Below are 13979 nucleotides of genomic sequence, written 5' to 3'. Positions count from 1 at the left end.
TGATGAACTTTCCTTCTGTTTTGATGTGTATGATCCATCTGGAAGAAAGAGATGCTAAAGAAAGGTCTCATAGTAACTTCCAGGTCCCCCATTTAATATTGCAGATGTGCCAGAAATAAGGATGATGGAAGATGGTAATGTATTTTAGGCTAATGAATTAGTTTCACTTTTATTTTATTTTATTTTATTTTTTTAAAGATTTTATTTATTTATTTGACAGAGAGAGATCACAAGTAGGCAGAGAGGCAGGCAGAGAGAGAGAGAGGGAAGCAGGCTCCCTGCTGAGCAGAGAGCCCGATGCGGGACTCGATCCCAGGACCCTGAGACCATGACCTGAGCCGAAGGCAGCGGCTTAACCCACTGAGCCACCCAGGCGCCCTTAGTTTCACTTTTAAAGGGATGTTTAGCAGAGAATAAAAATTTGTGACACTAAATCTGATGGTACTCATTTAAAGGCTTGGTGGCATCTAGAGGGATTAAGCGTGATTTGGAAGTTGCAATGTGACTTTTCTTTGCACTGCTTTCTTCCCAAATTTTTTTACATGGACATACTGCAGCTGGAAGTGGGAATTCCATACCTGTGTAAAATTTCAAACTTCTAAGGAAGAGTTAATATTGACAAGCTAGAAGGCAACTAGAATGGAAATAAACTTGACAAGCTAGAAGGCAACTAGAATGGAAATAAACTAAGTCTTCACCTTTCTGACAGGGTGTTTGGTGAGAAAAGATTAAGGGTAATGTTTTACAATGTAGGGTTCTCAATCCAGTTGTGAAGTACGTTGGAACTGGTTATGAGTTCTGTGTAAACTGATAATAAGTGTTGCAGTGTGTGAATGATTAATGCTATAACAAATGCAAAGCCATCCCAGTAGTGACATCATTCTTACTTATCTGTATTCCTATATAACTTTCTTGAGTGAGTGCTAAAGGAGTAGTGTAGCTGTAGTTAGCACTAGAAATTATATGCAAACCATGGGCTGTTTTATCAATGCTACAGAACAGAATAAACCACTGATTGGATAAATAACTGATGATTGAAAATTACTCCAATGTTAATTACTTAAAAATTTATTTAGATTTTTACAGAATCTGGATTATGTGTATAAGAGTGGATTGTGAATATGAGTGTTATCTTTTATGTGAGAAGTAATTGATAAGAGTGGAGAACCACTACACATACACTAAAATCAGTTAACCTTGAAGCAGGATTCTGTTGTATCATTGATACAAATCTTTTTAAAAGATAATTTCATAAAGTTTATGAAGTTTACATTTAAAAAAAATTTATTTAAGACCATCCTGTATATTCCTGAGTTCTCAGTAGCAGTGTTCCTCAACTTTATTCATGTCACAACACGCACAGAAAATGTCAGTATTTGTATGGACATCTGGACAAATGGACTTCATGCAATGGTAAGGAGGTAGCTGGTCTCGGGCCTCCTAGGCCTCATGAATATTATATTCTCACTCTTCTTAACCATTAGAGGAACCCAGACTGGGATATTCTCTTTATGGTTTCTTTAGTGAGAAAAGAGTCTGTTATTTCATTCACTGTTTTTGTTCACTGCTGTTTGATGCTAACTAGGAAGGCAGAACTCTAATGTTAGGCTGAAATTAGAATTTGGTAGGAGGCCTAGCTTTGTATTAAGACTTGTAACCTCTCTGAGCTTCAGTTTGTCTTTAAAATGAGTACATTAGCAATCTTTCCTGTTCTGCCATAAAGCTGTGATGATCATTGGAGAGAATAAAATATATGCATATGCTTTTAAGTAATGGTTATTATAATTTAAGCAAACTGTAAGTACCTCCCTTTCATAACTTGCAAGAAGAAATTATGGGATGCTTTTGATATGTATTAGTGTGTGTGTATATACATATAATCTATAATGATACAGTGTCTGTCAGTGAGGGTTTTTGACTCCAAAGCTAGGAGGATAAATTTTAAAGATTTAATGACTATAATAATTGTGGATTAATGGGGGATGTATTACATTTATTTAAATATTTCTTTCTATTTTAGACTAAGGCCTAGTAAATTCTTTTAATAATATTCTAATTATGGATTCTGATATAAACTTTTATATTCACCTATCTTAATGATTTTTTTTTTAAAAGGAAAATGAATAAAGTTCAGTATTAGTAATTTACATTTACTGAAAGTCTGGATAGTCATACCATTTTTTTCCTAAATACTAATCAAAGCTAAATGTCTAATGGCAGCATATTTTAATTGATGGAAAAACACCCAAGAATAAATAGCTTCTGGTGTTGCAGACTAAAGCCACAAAATAGTGGTTACGTTAATTCTGTGCATTACAATTGACTAAGCAAAATATTCTTCTCAATCATGTTAGACTCTATGTTTGGGATCATTCCTGGAACTTTTACTGAATAAGTAGTCTGATACCATTGATGAAAACAAGGTTTTTGGTTTTTTAGCATATATTCATAATATTCTTATAGAATCTTAATGGAGCCCCACACTATTGCTAGAGTGGGGCTGGCTATTCTGATCATGTGAACAGTATATGTGGCAGTCTTTGCCTGGCCAGGGGGCTATCAATCTTTATCATTAACTGCAGTTTTTCTCAAACTGGGGTCCGCAGATTCTTATGTTTGGGATACCCTGATATCCAGAATAAGGTCTACATTTCAGTCAGGTATTCTAGGTCATCCATGACTTGGACTCAGAAGACCATTTTAGATGTTACTTTATTGCTCCATATCACTCGTACTCAAACAAATCTTATGTGATTTTTTAAAAAAGATTTTATTTATTTATTTGTCAGAGAGAGTACTAGCAGGGGGAGCAACAGGCAGAGGGAGAAGCAGGCTTCCCGCTGAGCAAGGAACCTGATGCGGGACCCTGTGATCATGACCTGAGTGGAAGGCAGGTGCTTAACCGACAGAGCCCCCCGCCCCAGGTGCCCAATGCCTTCAATTTCATAAAGTGACAATAGTTAAGCTTGCTTTGAGAAGTAGAAAATTTCACTTGCCTATCTCTTGTATAATTTCTTTTTACCTTGGTATATATTGTAAAGACCTTGCTCCCCTAAAATTATAGTTTGAAAATATTATTTATTTATTTATTTATTTATTTTAAAGATTTTATTTATTCATTTGACAGAGAGAGAGAGATCACAAGTAGGCAGAGAGGCAGGCAGAGAGAGAGGAGGAAGCAGGCTCCCCACCGAGCAGAGAGCCTGATGTGGGGCTCGATCCCAGGACCCTGAGATCATGACCTGAGCTGAAGGCAGAGGCTTAACCCACTGAGCCACCCAGGTGCCCCCAAAATATTCTTTCATTAATAGTTTGTTTATTATAAAATTTGGAAAATCTGGGGTGCCTGGGTGGCTCAGTTGTTAAGCAGCTGCCTTCAGCTCAGGTCATGATCCTGGGGTCCTGGGATGGAGCCCTGCATCAGGCTGCCTACTGTGTGGGAGGCCTGCTTCTCCCCCTGCTTGTGTTCCCTCTCTCTCGACGTGTCTCTCTCTGTCAAATAAATAAATAAAATATTTAAAAAATTTTTTGGAAAATCTGGGTTTCTTTTTTAAAGATTTTATTTATTTATTTTACACACAAAGAGCACAAGTAGGCAGAGAGGCAAGCAGAGAGAGAGGGGAAAACAGGCTCCCCGCTGAGCAGAGAGCCCTATGAGGGGCTTGATCCCAGGACCCTGAGACCAAGACCTGAGCTGAAGGCAGAGCCTTCACTGAGCCACCCAGGCACCCCAAAAATCTGGGTTTCAAATCCATTTGTACTCTCTAATGTATGTGACTTTGGGCAAATTGCTTATCTTTTTTAATGTCTCTCTTTCCTCATGTATAATTTGGATTTAATAAACATAACTATTTCACATTGTCATGTGAGAAAGTATATGTGGAAAAATGACAAATTGTAAAATGCTATACAAATTTTATAAGAAATTTAAATCCGTTTACATCTATATAAGCTTTTCCTTGACCTCTATCTGGAACAAGTAAAGAAGATTTGTCATCAAACTTTTTCTTTCATTTTCAAATTGTGTACAATTATTTATTTTTTTACCTGAATGACTAATATAACTCTTAATGTTTCTCTTTCTTTTCCCATATGTTTTGGAAGTTAGTTGGTAAGGTTGTTTATACTATACTGTGTTTTTAAAATTTTTTATTTTATTTATTTATTTGACAGACAGAGATCACAAGTAGGCAGAGAGGCAGGCACAGAGAGAGAGAGAGAGAGAGAGAGAGAGGGAAGCAGGCTCCCCGCTGAGCAGAGAGCCCAATGCAGGGCTCTATCCCAGGACCCTGAGATCATGACCCGAGCTGAAGGCAGAGGCTTTAACCCACTGAGCCACCCAGGCGCCCCATACTGTGTTTTTAAAATAATGCCATTCTCTTTTGCATTTGTGAGCACGTGTTATTTTTATTGAGATAACCATTGTTAAATCCCTAACGTAAGATTTTAAAAAAGCTTATCTTTTGCCCTGAAGAGGATTTGGACTCTAGTTCTGTTCAGATTTGTCAATATTGATTGCTTTATTTTCTTTTAATGTCTCTCCTTGTTTTGTCTTTGTCTGTTTCCTCCATTAATTCATTTTTCTTTTGTTAGCCCTTCCTCCTGGCCTTTCTATTATTTCTCGGTATGCTATTTCCTCCTCCTTTCTGCTGTGGAGACCATGTTGTAGTAGTCACTGCTTCTTTCTCCCTTCCAGTCACCTTCATGTGCTGTGTCATTACCTTCCCCAAGCCCGTCTTTAATAGCCAGCTAGTTTCACAAACATTCAAAGTATTCTGTTAAAATTTTAATCTCTGTGACATGCATCTATTTGTTGTTTCATGGGTTGTTCGCCCATCCATCCACTTATCTATCCAGATGTATAAAAAGTCATTCTTGATGCTTGCAGAAATGCAGATCAGCCACTAAGGAATTTATAACCTGGTACGAGAGAAACATATATAAGATTTATTAAATTTGTTAGATTTTAGACTCTTTCAAAGCCCCATCTGTAACTGCTACTCTCAGTAGAAGAGTGAATGCTTGAGAGTCCAGTAAGTATAACCAAATCTGATAAAGTTTTACTTTGCTCTTTGGTTTTACTAAGTTTTTTGGTCTATTTATTTTTAATATTTATCTATTTATTTACCTACTTACGAGTTTTGGGGAAGCTCTCTAAAAATTACCCCTTCAGCTTTTTTTTTTTTTTAATAAATTAATGCATGGGTGAACTCAGTGTCAAGCTGATAGAGACAGCCTTTATTTCCTGATGGCTTCCTCTTCCAGTCAGTTTTGGCAGTGTTTCAGTAGGAACCCAGCACTGACCAGGTGGTGTACTGAATGACAACTTATTTAATGTTTTGTATATTACTGCCAGTGAAGTAATGCCTGTAAGTAATTCCAGTTCCCTGGCCCAGTCATGCCCAGAACAGAAGAATTCAGGTCTGTTTCTTGCTGCTAATGCAGCTAGGATACAGGTGTGAGAAACAGCATCTGTCTTCTACCCTTTGCCACATGTGTCCTATTTCTTATAATAGAGTTTATGTTTGTGTTGGTACTCCAGTTCCTTCCTCAAATAAATGGTCAGTTTTTCAAAAAGCAAGAAGTAATATCACATATACTTCTGAATTCCATATGCCTAGCTTAGTGCTCTGAGTTTAGCAGGCATTTAAATGAATGTATGCTAATGAATGATGATGTTTATTTATATTTTATAGAGTAGCTGTAAGTTCCTTTGATGACAGGGGCCAAGTATTATATTCATCTTATTTATTAAGAATGTAAAAGATATAAGGGAATGGGGTGCCTGGGTGGCTCAGTCGTTAAGCATCTGCCTTTGGCTCAGGTCATGATCCCAGGGTCCTAGGATAGAGCCCTGAGTTGGGCTCCCTGCTCAGTGGGGAGCCTGCTTCTCCCTCTCCCACTCCCCCTGCTTGTGTTCCCTCTCTCCCTGTCTCTGTCTCTGTCAAATAAATAAATAAAATCTTTAAAAAAAAGATATAAGGGAACTTATATTTCAAATACATTAGGTAATCAACATGTGGTAAATTATGTTCAAAGTTTTTATTCTGTATTTGGCTAAGTTATTATTACTTTTTATACTTACTTTTTATTTATTATTTCTTCTTTGAAGCAGTCTAGTCAGTTATTACCTTTTTAAAAATGGAACTACTTACTAGTTTAAGCTCATTTTATTTCTTCAGTACATATATTTACAGATTTCCCTTTTACTATTTTTCTTGCCATTTTAAAAACTGTTTTTTTTTCTTTTTTCATTGTTTTGGTGTCCTGTACAATTACATATATTTTTATTACAACTACAACTACAATTTTATTAATACAATTATATTTTTATACAATTTTATTTTTATACAATTTTTTAGAATTTTTAAAAGAATTTTTTAAAGAATTATACAATTCTTTATACAATTTTATTAATAGAATTAATAAAATAATTCATATTTTTTCAACTTAGTCTTTGAAGTCTTATATGTATTTTTTGGAAATAATAGACTATTTTCAAAAGTAGTTTTAGGTTCATAGCAAAATTGAGTGTAAAGTACAGAGTTCCCATATCTCCCCTACTTCCTACCTTACCGCTTCCCCCACTGTCAACATTCCTACCAAAGTGGTGGTACATTTGTTAGAATTGATGAACCTACATTGACCTATCACTGTCACCCAAAGTCCATAATTTACATTACAGTTCACTTTCAGTGTTGTAAAATCTATGAGTATTGATTAGTGTATAATGACATATATCTACCATTGTGGTATTTTACAGAATACATTCAAAACCCCCCAAATCCTTTATGCTTTGCCTAGTCATCTCTTCTTTCTTTGGCCCAACCTCTGGAAACCACTGATCTTTTTATAGTCTCAACAATTTTGCTTTTGCCAGGGATTTTGAAAATGTTTTTGCCTATCATGCTTAAATTTATATTTATGATTGGTTAGGAAAATTGGCCATTATTTCATGTTGATCTTATTATTTCTTTGAGGCATTTCCTGTTTTTGTCTTGTGTACTGTTTGATAAGTAAAGACTTTAATCCATACCAATGAACTATTTTTTAAATATTGATATTTTCCAATTTAACATTTATCTTTTAATTCTGTTTATGATATTCTTCATTCAGGAGTTTAACATTTTTTTTCTAGTCAAAGTAGGTTTCTGTTTTGGGTACTTTTGCCAAAGATCTGAACCCAAGGAAGAAATCAGGAGTTAGCATTTTAAATATATTTCTGATACAGGTCAGCTTTGTTACAATTATATTCTTTTTTTTTTTTCACTTTTTTAAATTTTATTTTTTGTAAACATATATTTTTATCCCCAGGGGTACAGGTCTGCGAATCGCCAGGTTTACACACTTCACAGCACTCACCATAGCACATACCCTCCCCAAAATCCATTGTTACAATTATATTCTTGCTAGGATACAGGGAAAATCAAGTTAACTGAATTATACTGATTATTTTCTTGAATGTTTGATAAGAATTTATCAGTGAAGCCACTTGGGCCTGGAATTTTTTTAAGTAGGAAAATTTTAAGTATGAATTCAATTTCTCTAACAGATAAATGGCTGTGAGGGTTTTTTTTTTTGGCATTAGTTTTGGTAATTTTTAATCTCTAAAGAATTATCCTGTTTGATCTAATTGTAAAATATATTTGCACAAAGTTGTTCGTGGTATTTTTTTTTTATCATCTTTTTAATTTCTGTAAGATCTGTTGTAGAAACCCCCTCTTTTCATTCAGTGTTTGTAATTTATATATTCTCTCTTGTTTTTCTTTCTTTTTTTTTTTTAAGATTTTATTTATTTGACAGACGATCACAAATACGCAGAGAGGCAGGCAGAGAGAGACGGGGGAAGCAGGCTCCCCACCTAGCAGAGAGCCCGATGTGGGGCCTGATCCCAGGACCCTGGCTTTAACCCACTGAGCCACCCAGGCGCCCCTCTCTCTTGTTTTTCTTGATCATTCTAGCTAGGGGTTTACCAGTTTCATTGATATTTTCAGAGAAGCAACTTAGGATTTTGTTGATTTCCCTATTTTTGTCCATTTTCTGTTTCACTGATATCCTCTCTCTGTTGTTTTTTCATTCTGCTTATTTTGGATTTAATTTCTTATAGCTTCTTAATGTGGAAATTGTGCTTAATTTTAGAGCATTGAATTTTAAACCTTTCTTTTTTTCCTAATATAATCATAAATATATAAATTTACCTTTAAGTAATGTTTTAGCTGTGTCTCACAAACTTGGACATGTTTTCATATTATATAGTTGCAAATATTTTCTAATTTTCTTCTGATGTCTTTCTTGATCCACAGTTTATTTAGAGATGTGGTACTTAATTTCTAAATATTTGGGATTCTTTCTAATATATTGTTATTGATTTTTTTAAAGCAGCGCCTTTAATGACCATTGCTTTTGTAAACCCCAGCTACAGTGATTTTTTGGGAAGATTTTATTTATTCATTTGAGACAGATGGATACAGAGAGAGCAGGAGCAGGAGGAGAGGCAGAGGGAGAAGCAGACTCCGTGTTGAGCCAGGAGCCCTACTCAGAACTCAATCCCAGGACCTGGAGATCATGACCTGAGGCAAAGGCAGAAGCTCTACCATCTGATCCACCCAGAGCTCCTCCCAACTACATTTATTTAGGACAGGGACTTCAAACTTCACTTTGCCATTGCTTCTGTATAGCAGTTTTCTCTCTCTCTCTCTCTGTTCTTAAAAAAGATTTATTTATTTATTATTTATTTTAGAGAGAGATTGAGCATCTGAGTGGGGGGGGAGAGGGACAGAGAGAGAATCAAGCAGACTCCCTGCTGTGTGCGGAGCCCAACATGGGGTTCCATCCCATGACCCACGAAGTCATGACCTGAGCTGAGTCAGAGTCATATGCCTGTTGCCTCTGAGCCACCCAGGTGCCTCTGTATAGCAGTTTTAATGACTTTCAAATAAAATCCCACTCCATCTTTGACTAACAACTCTGAAACAACCTTGTTCATTTCTGTCCAATTCTGTGTGCCTCATATACATCAAGGCATCTGTGTTTGTAGCCAGTGGCCCTTGAGCTTGGGAGTCAGAAATTTTAACTTCTAGACTGAATTCTGTAACTTAGGCTGGAGTGTCTTATATAAGGAGAAAAAGTCATATCATTCTCTCAGTTTGTAGTGAAGCCAAATTAGATACCAGTAAAAGGACCTATCACAATGCCTGGCACATTATGTACTCTCAATAATGGCCAGGTGTGTTGAATAACTGTTCAGTGCTTCTTTTCAAACAGGCTTGAACATGAAAGGTGAGCAGGGGATTTCTTGCTAGACCTACTACTAGTATTATTTGTGGTTGTAATCTGTCTTAAACCCAACAGATGCCACCCAGACCACTTCCCTTGCCAGTCTTGCTTCCAGTCCCTAATGCAGTCACACAGCTGCTGCCTAAACCTAGATGCTGACTGAGCAGTCTGCATCCAGCTCCTAGAATGCAGACTGTGCTGATTTTTTTTTAAAGATATTATTTATTTGAGAGAGAGAGCATGCACGCGTGCAGGAGCAGGGGGAGGAGCACGCGTGCAGGAGCAGGGGGAGGAGCAAAGGGAGAGGAAGAAGCCGACTCCCTGCTGAGCAGGGTCCTGGGATTGAGCCCCATGGGGTGGGGCTCTCTGGTCAGCGGGAAGCCTGCTTCTCCCTCTCCCTCTGCCTGCCACTCCCACCGCTTATGTGCTCCCTCTCTGTCAAATAAATAAATAAAATCTTAAAAAAAAAAAAAAGAAAAGGTTTTTTAAAATAGCCCATGATATGGTCTATATTTGGTGAATATTCAGTGCTTGAACAGAGTTTATATTCTGCACTTGTTGGGTCTTGTATAAATGCCTCTTAGATAAAGTTATCTATAGTTTTTCACATCTTTCATATCTTTACTGATTTTTGGGGTCTATTTCTTTCAGTTTCTGGGAGAGAGGAGTACTAACATCTTCAACTGTAATAATGGATTTGTTGATTTTCCCCTCTAGTTCAGCTCATTTTCGCTTTATGTATTTTGAAGCTCTGTTATGAGATGCATACACATTTTTTATATCTTCTTTGTGAGCCAACCCTTCTGCCATATAGAATTTCTTTCTTGGTCTCTGGTATGCTTTTTAAGTTTACTTTGTGTAAGGGACAGAACTTCTCTGCCTTTCCCATGATTAGTGTTTGCATGAAATTCTTTTTCCATACTTCTTTTCTTAAACTATCTATATTTAATACCTATATATTTGGGTTTTCCTTTTCTATCCTGACAGTTGTTGTCTTTAATTAGAATGTTTGGTACTTTTACATTCAGTGTAATTATTGATTAGGTTTAAATCTGTCATCTTGCTGTTTGTTTTCCAGTTTTACTGTAAGGATTTAAAATTTTTTTTGTTTTCTTTTTTCCTACATTTTTCCATATTAATTTTTTTGAAGCATCTTATACCTCTCTTCTATTAGCTTTGTTTTTAGTGGCTCTAAAATTTAGTGGTGCTACATTAGGCATTATTAAATTATCAATCTACCATGAATTAAAAGCATTCCACTATAAGAACCTTCCAACAGTAAATTGTATTTATTCCCTCCTGTCCTTTGTGCTATTGCTGTCATACATTTTATTTCTACATAGGTTATAATTCCCACAGTAAATTGTTATTATTGTTGTTTAAATAATTTTTTTGAAGATATTTATTTTTCAGAGAGAGGGAGAGAGAGAGAGAGCATGAGCAGGGGGAGCAACAGGCAGAAGGAGAAGCAGGCCCGATGTGGGACTTGATCCAAGGACCCCGGGATCATGACCGGAGCCAAAGGCAGACGCTTAACCGACTGAACCAACCAGGCATCCCATCATTTAAACAATTTTTAAAGAAATTAGAAAATATAAAAAATAGCCTTTTATATTTACTTATATTTTTATTATCTCTGGCACTCTTCCTTTACATAGATTTGAACTTGTATCTCGTATTTTTTTCTTTTAGGCTGAAAAACTGAATATTCACTGTAGGTCAGGTCTGCTAGTGAAAATATTTCTGAGCTTCTATTTATCTGAAAATATCATTAGTTCGAAGGATAACTTTTTTGGAAATAGACTTCTATTTTGATAGTTTTTTTCTTTCAGCATTTTAAAGATTTTGTTCCATTGTCTTCTAGCTTGCAAAGTTTTTGATGCAATCTCAGCAGAAATTTTTAGTGATTTTCCCTCTATATGGTAATATATCTTTTTTATTTCTGGCTTTTAAGATTTTTTGTTTTTTATTTTGGTTTTCAGAAATTTGATTATTATGTGCCTAGATTTAGTTTTCTTTACATTTATTTTGCCTAGGGCTTTGTTGAGCTCCAAGGGTGTGTGTGTGTGTGTGTGTGTATGTATTCAGATTCAGAAAATTGTTGACCTTTTTTTCCTTTTAAGATTTTATTAATTTATTTGACAGAGAGAGACAGACAGACAGATATAGCAAGAGAGAGCACAAGCAAGGGGAGCTCCAGAGGGAAAGGGAGAAGTAGGCTCCCCGCTGAGCAGGGACCCTGACTCACGGCTCCCTCCCAGGACCTGGGATCATGACCTGAGCCGAAGGCGGATGCTTAACTGACTGAGCCACCAAGGTGCCCAACCATTATGTTTATCAAACTTTTTCTGATCATCTTCCCCTCCACTCTTTTCCCCTTATGATTACAATTCATGTATGTTAGATTGTTTCAGTAATCACAGAAACTCTGTTTTATATTTCTCAGTATTTTCTCTTTCTGTGCTTCACTTTGTATAATTTTAATTCTGTATTCAGAATCTTTTATTCTATACTGTCCAATCTGTTGTTAAGCCTATACAGTGAATTTTTTGTTTCAAATAATGTTTTTCAGTTCTAGATTATCCATTTGGTTCTTTTTTGTAGTTTCTATTTTTCCACTGAGAGTCTTCAGTGTTTATTCATTCTGTCTTCCTTTAAGTCCTAGACCTGTTCTTGTTTCTCGTTGGTGCTATGTCAAATTAACACAAACATTGTGGCTTGAAACATCACAAATTTATTATCTTCTACTTCTGGAAGTCTGATCTGGGTCTCACTGAGCTAAAATCACAGTGTCAACAGGCCGCGTTTCTTTCTGGCGGCCCGAGCAGATAATGTTTTCTTGCTTTTTTCAGCTTCTCGAGGCTGCCTGCATTCCTTGGTTTGCGGCCCCCTTTCATCTTCAAAAGTAGCAGTGATCAGCTTCTCCCATTTATCACTCTGACACTGAGGCTTAGGCTTCCCTCTTTCACATCTAAGAATCCTTGTGATTACACTGGAATCACCTGGGTAATCCAAGATACTCTCCCTATCATAAGGTTAGCTGATTAGCACCCTTATTTCGACTTTGCGATGTTACCTAACATATTGATGGGTTCTAGGGATTAGGACATAAATATCTTTAGAGGGTCATCTCCCTCCCATATAACTCTTATAAAATTGTTACCTTTTAATATCTGGTTTATTTTGGAGTTTGTTTCTACATACTATCCTCTCCCCACCTAGTTATAAGCTACATTTTATTGCATCTGTGCATGTGGGAGAGCTTTTGATTATATAGTAAATATTGTGGAGATTGTATTATTGGCAGTTTAAAATTTGTTATTTTCTTTTATTAAATGGTTTTTGTTTTCATGGGCAAGCAGGTTTTTTTGATAGATCAGCTTGATCCTTTCAAGGTTTTTTTTGTTTTGTTTTTTTTTAAGATTTTATTTATTTATTTGACAGACAAGTAGGCAGAGAGGCAGGCAGAGAGAGAGAGAAGAGGAAGCAGACTCCCCGCTGAGCAGAGAGCCTGATGCGGGACTCGATCCCAGGACCCGGGATCATGACCTGAGCCAAAGGCAGAGGCTTTAACCCACTGAGCCACCCAGGTGCCCCTCAAGGTTTGTTTTTAATGTTTGTTTAGGTAGGCCTAGAATATTTTAACTTCCAAGATATATGTTTAGAACATACGGGGTCTGAGATTTTAGCCGATTTAAGTAGTAGTTAGCTTGTTACTTTCATGGATGCTGTCAGATATCACATATGGTGCATGCAGCAACAGGAGCATCAATATATTTGCCTCAGTTTTCCTTGCCCCTAAATTATATGAAGGTGGTGTGGTTGGGCTTACATGGATGCCAGTTAATGCAGTTGGTCATATTATAGGAGAGAAACTATGAGCTTAGAGGACCCAAATAGTGTACAGTGTGCAGTAGCATGCCTTTCCTTTGCTCCTGGAGGGAGATCCTCTGTGTTCCCGGGCTATAAGTTAATGTGCCCTTTGCTCTGGTTGGAGAGAGCTTCTGTCTTCTAAGGCTGTTTGCTTTAATCACATTAGTATCATATTAATAGTTTAAAACTGTTTTAGTGATTATATGTCTTATTAATCAAACATCCTAGAAAAAATGGTCTGGAACAAAACCTATTCCATGCCTCTGCTCTCAAGAAGTGAAGAAGGTTGAAGGACCCCTAGAATTATCTCCCCACAGTGTAACCTTTCTGTGGTAGTCTCAGTTGAATTCCTTGGGTGTTCAGTGTCGTTTTATCTGTATGCTATATCTCTCAGTATTATGTGACCTCCAGAATCTCCATTTAGCTATTTCCTTACAGGTTTTGTAGAGTGTCACTTTGGGCATGTGCAAACTGGTGTTTGGCTAAAGGCTTAATGTGACATTTATGTATATTTCTGGAGCTCCTTGCATTTGGTATCCTAGCTCCCCCCCCAATTTTGCTGCATCCCTCAACTTTATTCTCTTCTTTCTCTGCTCAGCAAAACATATTCTTCACTTATGTGCTATAGTCTTGAAAGTGCCTCCAGACAGAAAGACAGGGAGAAGTTCATGCAGTGTTCATTTTGTGTGTTTTCCATTACTTAGGGACCACAATCCTGCTTGCCTCTTGTTCAACATCTAAAACCATTTGTTCCAAATATTTTTTTTTCTTTTTCTTTTTTTTTTACAGCTTTATAAACATATATTTTTATCCCCAGGGGTACAGGTCTG

General features: G+C 36.6%; 1 protein-coding gene across 5 annotated transcripts in view; it reads left to right on the top strand.

Annotated features, from left to right (window-relative positions):
* The window catches only part of DENND1B (DENN domain containing 1B), a 266328-nt gene that overhangs the window by 17028 nt on the left and 235321 nt on the right, over nucleotides 1-13979 (top strand). Inside the window, exon 2 of one of the 5 annotated variants that reach the window (XM_047704390.1) lies at nucleotides 11141-11198. The exons of the other annotated variants lie outside the window; for them this stretch is intronic. Coding sequence (XP_047560346.1) covers nucleotides 11141-11198 — 58 coding nt within the window. The remainder of the gene's footprint in view (nucleotides 1-11140; nucleotides 11199-13979) is intronic. 5 annotated transcript variants of the gene reach the window in all.

Source organism: Lutra lutra, chromosome 15 (genome assembly GCF_902655055.1).
Source record: "Lutra lutra chromosome 15, mLutLut1.2, whole genome shotgun sequence".
In the NCBI taxonomy this organism is placed as follows: Eukaryota; Metazoa; Chordata; class Mammalia; order Carnivora; family Mustelidae; genus Lutra; species Lutra lutra.
This window is presented reverse-complemented; position numbering and strand designations above follow the sequence as displayed.